The 14896-nt window shown below is 41.0% G+C and overlaps 1 protein-coding gene across 1 annotated transcript in view; it reads right to left on the reverse strand.

Moving 5' to 3' along the window:
• ZZEF1 (zinc finger ZZ-type and EF-hand domain containing 1) overlaps positions 1-14896 on the reverse strand; it is a 107683-nt gene that overhangs the window by 28455 nt on the left and 64332 nt on the right. Inside the window, 8 exon segments of the mRNA XM_025040130.1 lie at positions 846-996; positions 3655-3824; positions 4846-5108; positions 5712-5877; positions 7455-7593; positions 9354-9483; positions 11088-11249; positions 11936-12055. Coding sequence (XP_024895898.1) covers positions 846-996; positions 3655-3824; positions 4846-5108; positions 5712-5877; positions 7455-7593; positions 9354-9483; positions 11088-11249; positions 11936-12055 — 1301 coding nt within the window.

The following is a 14896-nucleotide window of genomic DNA, read 5'->3' on the forward strand; positions in this document are numbered from 1 at the left end:
CATCAGCCCTTTCTGAGAGCTGACCCCACAGACAGAGGAGGATGCCAGGTACTCACTCTTGCCTCCATTACAAAGCAGGCCTCCCCAGGCTGCCCTAAGGAGGAGGCTGAGTCTCTTTAGCCCACAGCACCGTCATCTCTCAGCTCATCAATCCTTCTACAATGCAACTCTGACCTTGCCGCTCCTATTCCAGGCAAGCATCTGAAGCTCTCTGCAGCAGAGCACCTCTCCAGTTTTACCTTTCAGTGTTCTGCTCCATCCCTACACACTTGCCACAGAGGCCTTCTCCCTGTATTCGTATGGGAGTTTCCCGTTCTGGGGCCTTTGTTTGCATTGTTCTTTCTACCCCGAACACCCTTTGCCACAGCAGATCCTAGCACTTTCAGGGTCCCCTTCAGCCCTTCCTTTATAAGGCTTTATATGAATACAACCTGTTCCAGTTAAATATCAGTCACTGTTAACACCACGTACACCTCTCTTCTGGACAAAAATCACATTCCATCTCAAATTAGTTACCTTTGCCTTAAACTCCCCAAACTATAAGCTCCACAAGGGCAGGAGCTGTGCTATCTGTTTGACTTAATTCCTATTTCATTTTCAGGGTTTAGCACAGTGCTTGGCACATAGAAGGCATTTAGTAAATTAGGGAATAATAAGGTAGGAAAGCAGGTAAAGTGAAGGAAAGATGACTTTCAAAGTGTCATCAGTGCCTTCTGATACTGAACTGAGAAACCATGTACCCTTAGTTTGCTGGCCAATTTTAAATTGTGCAACAACAGATCAGGGATGGGTACATGTGCATTTTAAGATTAAAGAGATCAAGCAAATGGTCAGATAGTCTTTACCTGGAAGTCCTGTAGGTGTGCTAGCATCTGCAGACAAGTCTGAAATTTGAGACTGGCATGAAGGATCCTTCATTAATAATACACTTCCATCTGCCTTATTTTTCTGCTTGCGATCCAAGTGTCTGACTTCTTTATAAGAAATTCTTTTTCCCTAGAAACAAAATGCAAGTGTAAAAGAATTAAGGTTTGTTATTACTAAAGTTTACTCATTAATACTATAATACAACTTTTTAAATCATTAGCCAATCTGTCTTCATAGACTAAAATATTTTAGAATTCCATTAGAATATGTCCCTCATTTCCAATGATAAATCTATACTCCAAGACAGTAATCATTGCATCACATCCCCCAAACATCTTCCAAATGTTCTTTTGTCAGAAACTGGAGTCGCAGAAGCAATGGCTCCATTATAAATCTCTAATATGTTTTATTTAGCTTTCAGAAGCCAAGTATGGAAAACTCTTCTCTTGGGGGGGCGGGGCGGGAAACAGTAGAGATTTCATTCTAACACACTAAGCAGAATTACACTTTTGAGAATTCTATTTTGGCAAGGAGACTTATTTAGGGGGCCTCACTGGAGCTGTGAGGGTTTTCTGGGATCAGGAGTTTGGCAGTGAGCTGCCCAGACTGGCAGGGTGACAGCCCTCGGCTTCCATTTCCTCAGGAGTCACACAGGCTTATACGTGGAAAGTAGGTCACACAGGAAGTCTTCTGTGCACGGTAGGGGCACCCCAGCTCCAAGAGGTCTGGGAAGATCAGGAAGTTTTGGATCCAAAGGTGGAGTTTTGTACACCACCAACCCTTGTGAGAAGGTCCTGACATCTCCCAGTGACAGTTGGCTTATCCTCCCCTCTCTGGATACTGCAGCCTCAGCATTAATCCTACCCTCAATCTCCAAGAAAAAAAGTGGTTATTAGGTTGTCCTAAGAGGGGATCAAGACTGGGAGAGCCACTTGTTAAAAATGTACCCTCTAAAAAGACCTCTGGTACCATACTCTCTGTACCATGTGGCCCTTTGTGAAAACAATGTAATTCTAGAGTTCTGACTAATCACTTTAGTCTTGATTTTCTTTCCTGTCACTACAGGACTCCAAGAACCAATGTGTCACCCAAGGGGGATTCAATACTGGCCTGAGGCCATTGTAGACAAAATCTCCTAGATGATACCTCTGGCTAAGGTTAGTTTCTTGGTTGTTTAAAACAAAAAGTATCTCTAGTTACTGGAGGGAAAGAAGGAAGATACTGAGATTGGCTAGAAACATGTGGGAGTTCAAAAACAAATGATTTGTACTCAGGGCCCAAATGGGATATGGTCTTTGACGGGGCCATTATAATGGGGACATTCAGGTTCTGTTATGGGGACAGGGCTGGAAAGTGCAGCTTTGCTAGAAGATAAAGAGACTGAGTCAGAGCCCAGATACCCTGGGTGTACCTAGATGTTGATGAGAAGGGGCACCAAAGGGTGCGGACACCTCAGGGGAAAATTAATGCCCTGGGAGCTCTTTGGAAAAAGGCTGATTCCAGTCCCCAGGCAGAGAAAGCCCAAAATAAGCCCGAAATATCTTTTTGTATCAAAAATAAAGGAAGTGCTCAAAGAATAATGGAAACATCAAAAGGACACAAAAGCCAGCTGGAAGGAGATTTCACTGGCTGAATATGGGACAATTTGAGGATCAAAATAAATAATGAAAAGTAATAGATTTCAATCTATTGAATAAAAAAATATTTTACTGAATAGATTCTGATATGAATAATGAATAAGTAGGTAAATAGGGAGCACAGTTCTCATGGGTGGCATAGTATATGGTGCTGAGAGCTCACAGGAAGATTCCCAGGCTCAAAGGTCAAGACTGCTGATTTCTCCTGTCTCTGCTGATAATGTTCTCTCTGCTTCACCATAATATGTGGATGGTTAAAATGCTGCCTGGAGAGGGGTTTTATGCTAAAAAATGTTGACAACTGAGAGACAGGTCTGAAGATTGTTATGAAACCTGTCTTGTGTTGGCTCTCTGGCTAAATGAAGCTAACAGAATTTTCAAGTTTTTGCCAGCCCTCTGCTTTTGTATTCCTCTAAATGACAACGAGATCTGGGTGAGCTATAACCACCATGTGGGGGATCCTGAACTGGTTAACATGACAGAGACAGAGGACAGAGACATTAGCAGCTCCTGAGGCAAAGTCAGGGGCATTATCAGCATCAACTCCAGCTTTGGAACCAGCATCACAGAAGCTATGCTGTGCTCTCTCACAAAACTATCTTTAATGTCACTATCACAGGTGACATCTGGATCCAGAAAGGTTTTTCTTCTACTTATACAAGTTTATGGAAACTACTTTCTCTACTTGGTAAATACTAGCACTGTCACCTATTTCTTGGCTGAATATAAAAACAGCTTCATATATACAGTGTTTACCATAGGCCAGAAACTAACCTCCTTAGGTGCATAACCTTGTTCAATTCTTATAAAAACCACCAGGAGGAAGGCAACAGGAGTAGTTAGCACTGATATGAAACTTACTTGAACACTGTTTTAAGCACTTTACAGACATTAATTTAATGTATGTAATGTATGTACATCCTCACAAAAACTTTATGGAACAGGTATTATTATCATTCCATTTTACAGATGAGAAAACTGGAGTGAAGAGACTGTCATAATGTGCCCAAGGTCTGACAGAGTGCAGATCTGAACCCAGGCAATCTGGGTCGACAATCTGTGCCCTTAATCTCTCTGCTCTGCTCCCTCCTATGAATGGCTCTCTCTGAGTTCAACCTGTGATACTGCATAATAAAGAATTGTTACTTACATTGTAGTGCACAAAAGGGCCCAAATCTGACAGCTCCTCAGCACCCTGGACAGCTTCCTTCTCTAGCTGCTCCTCTGATGTTCGAGTGGGCACAGTGACTGGTGGGGCCTGATTTTCTGGAGTAGAGTCACCTTCTGGCAATATACCAAGAAGAGCCAGAGCTTTAAGACCTACGTGGAAAGCAAACGCAGAATGGCTATTTATTTGTTTGTTTGTTTATTTCTTTATTTACAGCAGAAAAGAAAAGCTTTATTAGAAGAGAAAGTACACTTCCAGACATGGAAGTGGGCTGGAGCAAGAGAAGCATGGCTCAAAGGCCAAAAATTTTATAACAAGGGCTGTTTCTTGTAAATGCCGGAAATCACTTTGCTACTATATGAAATAGATAGCCGTGTTCTCCACAAATCAAACCAAGGAGTACCCAAAACAAACCTCCCTGGCTATCCAGATCTGTTCAGCTCCTGATTTTGGACACCAGAACTTTGGATAGCGAGGGATACCTGTACTTTATTGGCAACAGAAAGCAAAAGATACAATAGGGTTGTCTATTTAGAAAATCATAAACATTAACGTTTTATAGAAGCCCGATACAACTAGATTTCTAAATTCTCACTGGCAAATAGGTAACAAAATAGCTCTGAAGCACTGGTACCTAATACAGTTCTGATTTCCCCGATGTTTACTAGAATGAGGAGTCCATTATTCTAAAAGGAACTTAAATGTCTCAGAAGTTTAACAATCATGTTATTTTCTCCTTAACAGCCCCCTTGGTAAAGTCAAAATCATCTAGAAATTTTATTGGTCAAACTATTTTTGTTATAAATCGCTCTCATCTAGAATATGTTTGTGTGGAAGTAGATTTGCACTCCAGGTTAAAAAAAGGCTGAATTCTTTTGGCAAAGTTAAGTCTGATAGATTCGAAGACAAATACTTCATCCACAGATATCAAGAGTCTTAATTATTAATTTTTTAAATCTTCATGTAAATATTTGAGAGAAACTAAATGCTACCTTAACAACATTTCTGTCAAATGCCTTTGGGAATGTAAAAGAAAATTCCACACCAGGATGAGCACCTCTTGTGGAAAGCTGGATGTTGTAGCCTCTAAACTGAGCATAATACTTCTGTTGAGGCTTTTCTTTCATAAGCAGCTGAGGGTTACTTTGGTTTCCATGTGTGAGGAACAATTACCTTTTCCCTGGTGAGCTTTCATGAGGCAGCCCCCAACAAGCTGCATGCACTGGCTCCGCAGGGTGGTGGCACTGCTGTGAGTCTGGGGATCCAGCTTTTCACCATCTACTTCCTCTGAGCTGGCCAAGTGGGCACTATAGAGAGCCAAGGCAGCAAAGAGCAGCCAGGAATAGTTGTGGATGTAGGGCTGGATGAGCCTCTGTCGGTCGCTGATCCGGATGGTCACCATTGGGTGGGCCGTAATACTGTGGGTAGGCAAATGGCTGCAAGGCAAGACATTTTTAAGGTCGACATATCTTTGTGAGGCTCCAAAAAAGAGAACAGGGCCTCAGGGGAACACATGAATGGTCACAACTGGGCATTCATTACTCTAAGGCTACGGTTATTGAAAAGTTAAAGATAAGTTAGGGGTCCTCGCCCAGAAAAGTGAACACACTTAAACATTGTACATATCATTTCAGAATTTCACAACCCCCAGAAGACTGTCTATGAAAACCAGAAGATATAAGAATTCCTTACTGGGAAATTTTGCAGGATGTGGTTATAGCATTTTGGTAATATGAGAAACTGACCATAATTTTTAGAGATGGATATGAAGTATGTAGGAAAGAAATGATTTAAGGTCGGTAATTTGCTTTAAAATACTTTAACAAAGGAAAAAAAGTAAAGAATAAGCTAAGCACACATAGCAAAATCTTCCTAACTGTTGAATCTGGGTGATAGGTATTATGGGATTCATTGTATTATTCTTGTGGATATGTTTGAAATTTTTTATAATGAAAGGTTTTTTATTATTTAAAAAAAAAAAAAAAACAAAGGAATACGTGAAGAAAAGGTTACAGAGCTAGAGGTCATTTAAGACATACCCATAGGAATACTTCTTTGCTGCATAGCATCCATAGCAAAGATCAAAGTCATCACACACATTGCAATTCATCCTCCGGCCTATGATCAAACCCTGGCAGTGGTCACAGGTAAACTCCATGTTGACCATTTCATGGTCATCTCCGTGGCCCTCAGGTTTCACCCCACCTGGGGGAAAAAAATAATGTGAGGTGGATTGGGCAAAGGGCTATTAGAAGGGCTACTTCCAAACCCAAACTAACCCCAGAAGCAGGGCTGTTCTCAATTTATTGCTTAGGACATCAGGGGCCATAGCCATCTTCTGGATACCAGGGTGTTCTGCCCAGAGGCTCTGAGCATATGAGTTCTCAGCAAAGAACTCGACAATGGTACTATGGGCTGTCCCCCCACCCTTTTCCAGCACAACACAGAGTCTGATCAGATATATTACCAAGTCCCATCATGACCACCATTTGGCAGAAACAAGTCCACATGCCAACTTGTGAGCTATCTCCCATGACCCCTCCTCTGACAAATATTAAGCATCTACTGTGTATTCCTGGTAACAAGCACTGAGGATTGTTTAGGTTTTTGTTCTTACTTTTTCATTCCAGAATCAAAGATAAAAACAGACTTCATAACCCCAGATCCAGTAAATGAGGAAGACTGTTAGTCACAAAAGAGACTAACTGCTCTGGACATCTTCTCACTCTAAGTCCAGTGGGTCTCCAAACATTGTCACAGACTCTGCTTACTGTTCCTCATGTCTGACCCACTTTTGTTCTCACTGCCACAAATGCAGCCCAGGCACTAATCTCCTTGTCACTACTGTGATTAATTTCCTAAGAGAAGCTCTTATATGGACAGAACCGTCTTCTAGCATAGCTCTGATCACGTTAATATCCTACTTGAAAAACCTTCCTCACTATCTAAAGACTCAAATTCCTTAGCCTAGAATCTCAGGGTTCCACAATCTGGGCCCTACGTGTCCCAATGCAGCACTCAGCTGGACACTTGAATGTGTCTCTCTAAACATACCATAGAAACTCACTCCTCTGTCCCTAGACTTGCTTTGCTTTGGATGGTGACTGCTCTCCAATATTTCCTTCACATCATCCTGTTCTTTCTTCAAAGATCATTTCACATCCCACCTCCTCCGCAAGCCTTCCCTGCAACAGTGATTGCTACTACTACTGAACTTTTCCAGAATAATCTGTACTGCTCATCTTTAACTCAGTGTGTACACTCTTATGCTGGAATAGACATTTTGTGGGCATGTCCAATCTCCTGCTAAGCCTGTAAATGATTCCAGGGCAGGGGCTGTATCTTTTATGATTGGGCCGCATACCCAAAGAGCACTCAACTGTTCACCATAGTCAGTCCGCCTTACCTCAGCACTGACAAGTCAAGAGTATTAAAGAATTTTTGAAGTCTGCTTTATGTATGTGTGTTTTTACTACTTAGAAACACTGCATGATTCAGAAGGAAAAATAATTTCCTGGGAGCTCAACTGAGGGTACATTCAGCAGTCCTGAGTGTTTATCAAGTACCTACATTCGCCATGATGAAAGATGGAAGTGTGTCTGGTAACAGCTCTGGAACTTATCATCCAGCTGGGGAGGTAAAGCTCATATGTGCCAACAAGTCAGAGAATACCACTGGGCAATGTTTCATTTAGTACAACGAGATTTTTAAAAATGACAAAATCACAGAAATAGACATGATTATTGCTTTTGGGTATGGCATACCCAGACCATGAAATATACCTAGGAAGCAAGTTTTGCAGAGATCCATGTCACTGCACTGCAGGCACCGGTAGCGATGCCAGGGGGCAATCTCATCACATCCATCACAAGAGATGTCCACATTTAACAGGTCACAGTAGCGAGCAATAAACATGTGCATCTGTAAGGTGAAATAAACACAATTATCCAATAGACTTTCTGATATGGCCACTATTCATTAATCAATCCATCCTTTAATAGGTACCTAAGATATTCCAAGCACTGTACTAGGTGCTAGCACTAGGAAACGAAGGAGCTTAGTGTTTAGTCAGAAATTCCCTCAAGCAAACAGATGACACCATATGGTATAATAAGGGCTTTTTGATAGGCACATTCAGGAGGCTGAGGGAACACAGTAGGGGGACATCAATGGGTGTTAGGAAAGTCAGGTTTTTCAAACTGAGATAATTCTTTAGTTGTGACCTGAGGGACAAACAAGTATTAGTTTGGTGGGGTTAGGGGTGGGGGGCATGCCAGATAAAAGCATTAACAAGTTCCACTGGAGGTAAAAGGGAGCAAGATGGTGTTTCATGAAACTAGCAATAATAATTCAGTATGTAGAACACAGTACAGAGTGGGAATAACCAGATAAAGTTAGAAAGGTTAAACTACAAAGCACCTCCAATGCTAGTCTGAGTCATCGACCATTTTTAAATAGAAGAGTAATGTAATCGGATGTGAGCATTCTTTAAGTTCCTCTAGTTACTGAGTGAAAAATGGACTGAAGGGGGCAAGATGTGAGTCAGAGAAACTGACCATGATAGACACTGTTAAAGTAACCCCATGGCAGGTGATAAGGGCTGAACTGAGCAATAAGTAAGATGGCAAAGGGTAGGCATATTTAAGAGATACTAAGGAGGCACAAGTAGGAAACTTGGGGACTGGATATAGGGGCCAGTAAAAGAGAAGGGTCAAGAACAACACCCAGATTTCTGGCTTGGGTGCTTAGTTGAATAAGGGTGGTTTCACAGATACAGGAAACACTATAAAAGCAGCACTGTTTGCTGGCACTTACGAAAAACTTTCTGGGGAGAAAGTAGGGGTACTGTTTCATGAGGAAACAAATTGCTTTTACTGGAAAGTACATAGAAGCTATAGTACAGTTTATTTTTATAGCCTGGAAATATGGGAAATAAATCACTAAGTCACCATATAGCAATAGATCAGAGCAAATATGCCAAGTCACCTTACTTAGCACTAAAGAATGGCTCCCAGTATGACTTTGACAAACACAAAAGAAAAATCGCAAAGGCCAAGTTGGTGTGCTCTGTCCAAGCACCACAGAGGTGCTATAAGAGCAAAGTAACTGGCACATAGTAGGCGTGCAATACTAAGAAAATTAATGAATCTGAGGCAGCAGATGCCTGGCGCGATGTGATGGTGACAGATAAACACCTAATGTGGAGATGGACATGACAGGCTATCTGAGCCTTTACATGTCTGAATCATGTAACTCTAATTCTGTGTAACATGGCTGCTTCCATGTTCATCAGGCAACCTTTGGATTGCAACGTGGCTTCCCATGATGCCTGCCTGTAGGAAGAGAATGTGCTGTACCAAGGACACCAGAGACCAGGGCCTTCAGCAATTCTATTTCTCACTGTAAATTAATAAACTGGCAATTAACATTACGCTTCACCCTCATGAACCAATTTTCTGTGAGTCTAGATCTATGGGAGGGAGCCACTCTCTGAGTGTGGTCCAGTTAGGATTTGGGGCCCCTCAGGTTGAAGACCAGACTCAGTAACAGTGAACTCACTAAGGTACTGCCTGCCACCTGGAGCCATCAAGGGAGACAGCCTACTGACACTCCCCCAGGCAGACTCTCCTCTCCAAATTCCTAGCAAATCATTTTGGTTTACTCTAGTTGAGAGGTCTTACTTTCCTCTGCTTCTCTGGATCTTCCTGGGCTATTTTTTCATACCAGGCCTCAAACATGCCATCCTGACACTCATCCATCCATTCTGAATTCTGTTTGGCATCAGCAAGCTCATCTTCTTCACTCCATTGGCTGAAAGAAGGACATAAAGAGAGAAAAGCATGCTTCTCCCAACAATCCAGGAAAGTGCTGGTTAGGAGACTCTGTGTCTTATGGATCTAAGATGGGGGGAATTTTTAAACTTCTGAGGGGAAGAGACCAATTTAGTTTTCAAAGTCCCAAGATTTGGCAGCTATCTGATAAATACATACCAATAAGAAGGGAGAAGCCCTTTCCAGAGCAGACTACAATGGGTAAGGAACTAGAACTTAAAAGGTTGTATCTACATGGCATAATTCTATCTGACAACCATTTGTGGTGAACCTACTATGTGCCAGGCACTGGAGCCAAATAAAGTGATTTTTTTTTTCTTAAGTTTGATTTTGTCATGCTCAGCACACCTTAATGGTATCAGCATGAGAAGGAAATCAGGAGACCCAGGGGCTTCAACTCTTCCACTAGCTGCTGCAAGACCTTGACACAGCCAGTACTCAGTCCTGGTCCTCAGTTTCCTCATTTCAAATAGAGTTTCATACAGATAATCTCATACACTCCTTAGATGCAAAATTGTGAATTTCCATAATTTCAGTTTATAGTTTAGCAACCAAAAATTTAAATACAAAAGGATTTGCTTGACAGCAAATACCAAACAAATTATCAACTGACAAATACACATTCATTCATTCATGCATTCTGACAAATTGACTTTAGGCCTGCCTATACTTCGCTCTGGGCTAGGTGCTATGAGGGACTGGGAGGGAAGGGTGTGGTTCCACCCCCAGGACTCATGCAGGTGCAGACAAAACTTGCAACAACGAGCAGACTGAGAGCTGAAGAGCCAGTGAGCTAATGCCACTGTCCCCCTCGACTCCGTGCTGTGCTCCCTCTTGTCAGCCAAGAGCACCCTCTGACAATCTAACAGCAGGGTAATGACTGAAGTTTGGTAACCAAGGGGACAGCTTTAATTCTATTCCCTTTTCCAAGAATATCTTTTCCGAGTGCAAATTGTTCCAGTGTTGACTCATTTATTTCTTCCTAATTCTCTCCTCTTGCTTTTCTTCTCCCATTCTCTTTTCATTTCTTTTCTACCCACATGAGAGGTTAATGGGTAAGTGGACTCGAGCAGTATGGAGAGATACTTATTAAAAGTGCAAAGAAAAAAAACCTTCGCATGCTATTTTTTTCTTATACCTAAGTCCTTATAATGTGCAAGAGGTTACAGTGGCTAAAATCTCATATACATATAACAAAAAGATATAGAAAAGACTCTGCAATTCAAAAAACTATACTAGAGTCTCCAAAAATGCAGAGGATCCTATCCTCCAAGTTTATAATGCAACCACCACCAACTTACATACATTACCCATGCACCAGGCACTGTTCCAAACATTGAGAAATAGAACTCATTCATTCTTCACAATAATCCTAAGGTAGGTGCATTATCTTTAGCTCTAAAGATGAGGAAACTGAGGCACAGAGAGGTTAAATAATTTGCCCAAGGTCATCCACCTTGTATGTAGTAAAGCCAGGATGTTACAAAGAGCCTCATTCTAGAGTCTGTGCTCTGAACCCCTATGCTACGATCCCTGTATTTCATAATCTACTTTAGGAGTGTGGAGTGCAACACTGTGTCCTACCTGATCACACTGTCATGGACACTTATATTTTCTTGTGACATTTTCATAAGGAGATCTGGTAACTGAATGTCAACGAAGAAGGCAAGATCACTGGGTTCCCAGCCCATATCCAAAAGATGAAGTAGGGCTGTCTGAATGCAGGATAAGGCAGGCAGCAAGGATCTAAAGAGGCCGTGAAGGTGAAAGTTATCAAAGCTGCCCATTACCAACAGAGACAACAGACATAATGCAAGTCAGAGACCTGGTCTGATTGGGAGTGGAAAGCACAATGAACTCCAGATTGCTGGTTCGGGTTCCTTTCAGGTTTCTCATACACTATACAAACCCTCTTCAAAGTATAGCTTAAATAAAAGAGTTCTGAAAGCAGAGAATAAGTTTTCCACCCTGCCAGGACTACCATAAAGGACATCTGAGGGTAAAGGACTGAGTAGTAAAAGTTACCTTGATAAACAGCAACAGGGCCAGCCAAATTAGCCCAGGTTATGCAACTTAGATACAGAGAAGAACCATTTAAGGTTTATGTCTAAACCACTTACTATGGAGGAAATTGGGGAGTGGCTTTATAACTTGTTTTAAAAATGAACCTAATACATCGAAAACTGAAAATAATAGGTTAAATTCTTAGATAAACCAAGACACAACTCCTTTAAAAAACTGTACACACAATATAGAAAAAAGGCTAGGAGAAAATATACTAATAACATTAGTAATTAGCTCTAGATGGTAAGATTAGGGGTTATTTTCACTTTTACTCTTTACTTTTCTATATTTTCAACACTGAATATATCTTTTAAAATCAGAAAAAAATAGAAATACTGTTTTCTCTAAAAATTATAGTTATCCGGTACCTGTCATTTATGCTACTAAATCCTTTAATTGCCTTGACCAAAAAGAGAACAAATTGATAGTAAGTGTCTCGAATTTCTTTGTGTAGATCTGCACCGCAGCCCTCCAAGTGTCCAAAATAGCTAGAAACAGAGGAAATCATCAATCATTTAATTGTCAGAACATCATTTACTTAATAAATATTATTCTTTACATGAAAAAGAGCCAAGAAGCAGCGAGCTGAATGAACTGGCACAGAAGCTTAAATAAATGCAAATACAATGACTTTAAAAAGTAACAAACAAAACAGCAAATGAGTCCATCTGCCTGGGTCAAAAATGCTACCCAAAGGGGTATGAAAATACCAGTAACTATCTTCCTTTGTTAACATAAAAACCATTCCTCCTGCTACTACCTGAATGCCAGAGCCTGTGAGGTTCTTTTTTTTTTTTTTTAATTAAAAATTATTGGGCAACATTAATTAATAAAATTACCTCATTTAATTCTCTCCACAGTCATGCCCTTCCCTCTGCCTTCCTTCACTGATGGCTTCGGGACCAATTTCATTATCTTTTCTACCTTGATCTTGTCACCCTGGAGACTTCAACCCATGGAAATAATGCCCAAGTCCCTCTGTTCCTGGATTCTCTGCCATCTTCACCTACAATGATCTTTTCCCCTCACCCCTTAGCCATCCCAGCCTGATGGTCACTTCCTTGACTTTGTCATCCCAGTAGCAGCATTAATTCTGAAATCTTGACTTCAGAGCATTACACTGACCACGACCTCTCATCCTGCTCACCTACTCTGGTACCCCCGCAACATCCTTTTCAATCCCAGTAAGCCCCACCCCAGGATGCTGTCTCATGTTCATTATCTATTACTCCTGCCACACTTTCTCTTTGTTCCATATTCAGCTTAGATTCCATGGTCTATTGCCATAATCACACTTTAGCAATCACCAACTCTCTTGCTGCTTTCCCCCTCCATCCTCCCCTCGCCCCCACGTACTTGCCTGAGAAATCTTTTACCAAATAAAAGCAGCTAAGAGTTGCTAGAGGAAACACCACACAACCAAGGTGACTAGTTATCACTTTAAATTCACGACTATAATTCTCAAATAAGCACTCAAATTTGTCAAGCAATAAGACTGGTTTTCTCTCAATTGTTATTACTACTTCAAACCTTCCTGCTTTTCCTTAAACTGCCATTATCCTCTCCTAAACCTTCATTTTTAGCTGATGACTATCATCTTATGTTTTAAAAAATAGAAATGATCACAGAGGAATTCCCCTATCTTTGCACCAACCAACTTGCATCTCTATCCCTGCTGTGTTTCCTCCTGCTACCACAGATACAGTCTCCCTGGCTCTGTCAAAGGCCGACTTCTCTATTTATGCAACTGTGACTACATTGGTCCCTCTCTTCCTGCATCAAGTTTTCCTCATTACTGACTCGTTCCTACCAGCATACAAATATACTCCAAAGCTTCTTTAAAACCCTCCATTGATCCCACATCCTCATCAATTCTACTCTATTCTTCTACTCCCCTTTAAGGACAAATTTCTTGAATAATATCTGTAGTCTCTCTCTCTATCACACCCAGTCGCTCTCTCTTCTCAACCCAGTCCAACTGGGCTTTCAGCCCCATGGCTCCAATAAGACTGTTATCAAATCTAGTGTGTTCTTTTCTCACACAACCTCTCACATCAGCATTTGACACAACTGGTCATTCCTATCTTTTGAGATACATTCTTTTCTTGGTTTCTCTGACACTACCAATCCCTGGTTTTTGTTCTTGATAGCCACTTCTTGATTTCCTTTACCTGGATGTGAAAGAACCCTTTCAAACTTAACATGGCCAAAACATCACTTGTCATTTTTGCCCAAATCTGTTTCTTCTATACTCTTCCCCTCTGTAAAATGCATCTCCCATCCATCCAAGTTGCTCAAGACAGACTCCTAGGACTTTCTTTCCCCATGATTCCTTTCATTTACCCTCTACATTTAATCTATCAGTAAGTCCTGACAATTCTACCTCTAAAATATATCCTGAATCTCATCCTTTTCTCTCCATCTACAGTACTATTCTCTGGTCCAAACTATCACCATCTCTTGCCTGGACTACTGCAACAGTCTCTTAACTGCTTTTCTTACTTCCACTCCTTTTCGCACAGTAGCCAGAAGTATCTTCTATAAAAATAGATCACAGTGTGTTTGATCCTCCTGGGCTTAAAATTCTTTAGGGGTTTCCCATCTACAACTCAGTATAAAATCGAACTACCATACATCATATCTTACAAAGCCTTCCAAGATATTGGCCCTGTCTAATTTCTGAACTAATTTTCTCTCATTTCCCCCTCTCACTCGGGCACACTGGCTTTCTTTTCATTCCCTGGGCTAATCTTCCACCTTGTGGCCTCTGTGCTGTTCCTTCTGCCTTTAGTGCCCTTCCCCCTGATCTCGGCTGATCATTCATCTCTTGGTTTACATGTCATGTCTTCAGTTTGCCTTCCCTGACCACTCAAACTAGGTCACAGGTCACTCTGTATGAAATCACCCCTTAACAATACCACTATCTGACTATATATCTGTATCTATATCTATCTATCTACTTATCTATTTATCTATCTATTTTTTTTATTGTCTGTTTCTCCTTAATATTATATAAGCTCCATTCAAGGATCTTGTCTGCCTTGTCCACTGCTGTATATACAACACCTAGAATAGTGCTTGACATAGTCACCACTCAGAAAATATTTATTGAGTGCAGGTTAGAACAAACTTGTTAAGTACTTAGACTAATGTTATCACTATAAATGAGCATTAAATTTAGCTCATAGCTTCCAGGAGCCAAATGATGAGTATGGGTATACAGGAACTACAATCTTCATTGTCTGGTAAAATAAAGCTGATAAACTCATCAGGAGGAATAAATATGTTCCTGGTATTTACTTAGTAAAAGCACAGAATATAACCCATTT

This window comes from Pteropus alecto, unplaced genomic scaffold (assembly GCF_000325575.1).
Source record: "Pteropus alecto unplaced genomic scaffold, ASM32557v1 scaffold398, whole genome shotgun sequence".
NCBI lineage: Eukaryota > Metazoa > Chordata > Mammalia > Chiroptera > Pteropodidae > Pteropus > Pteropus alecto.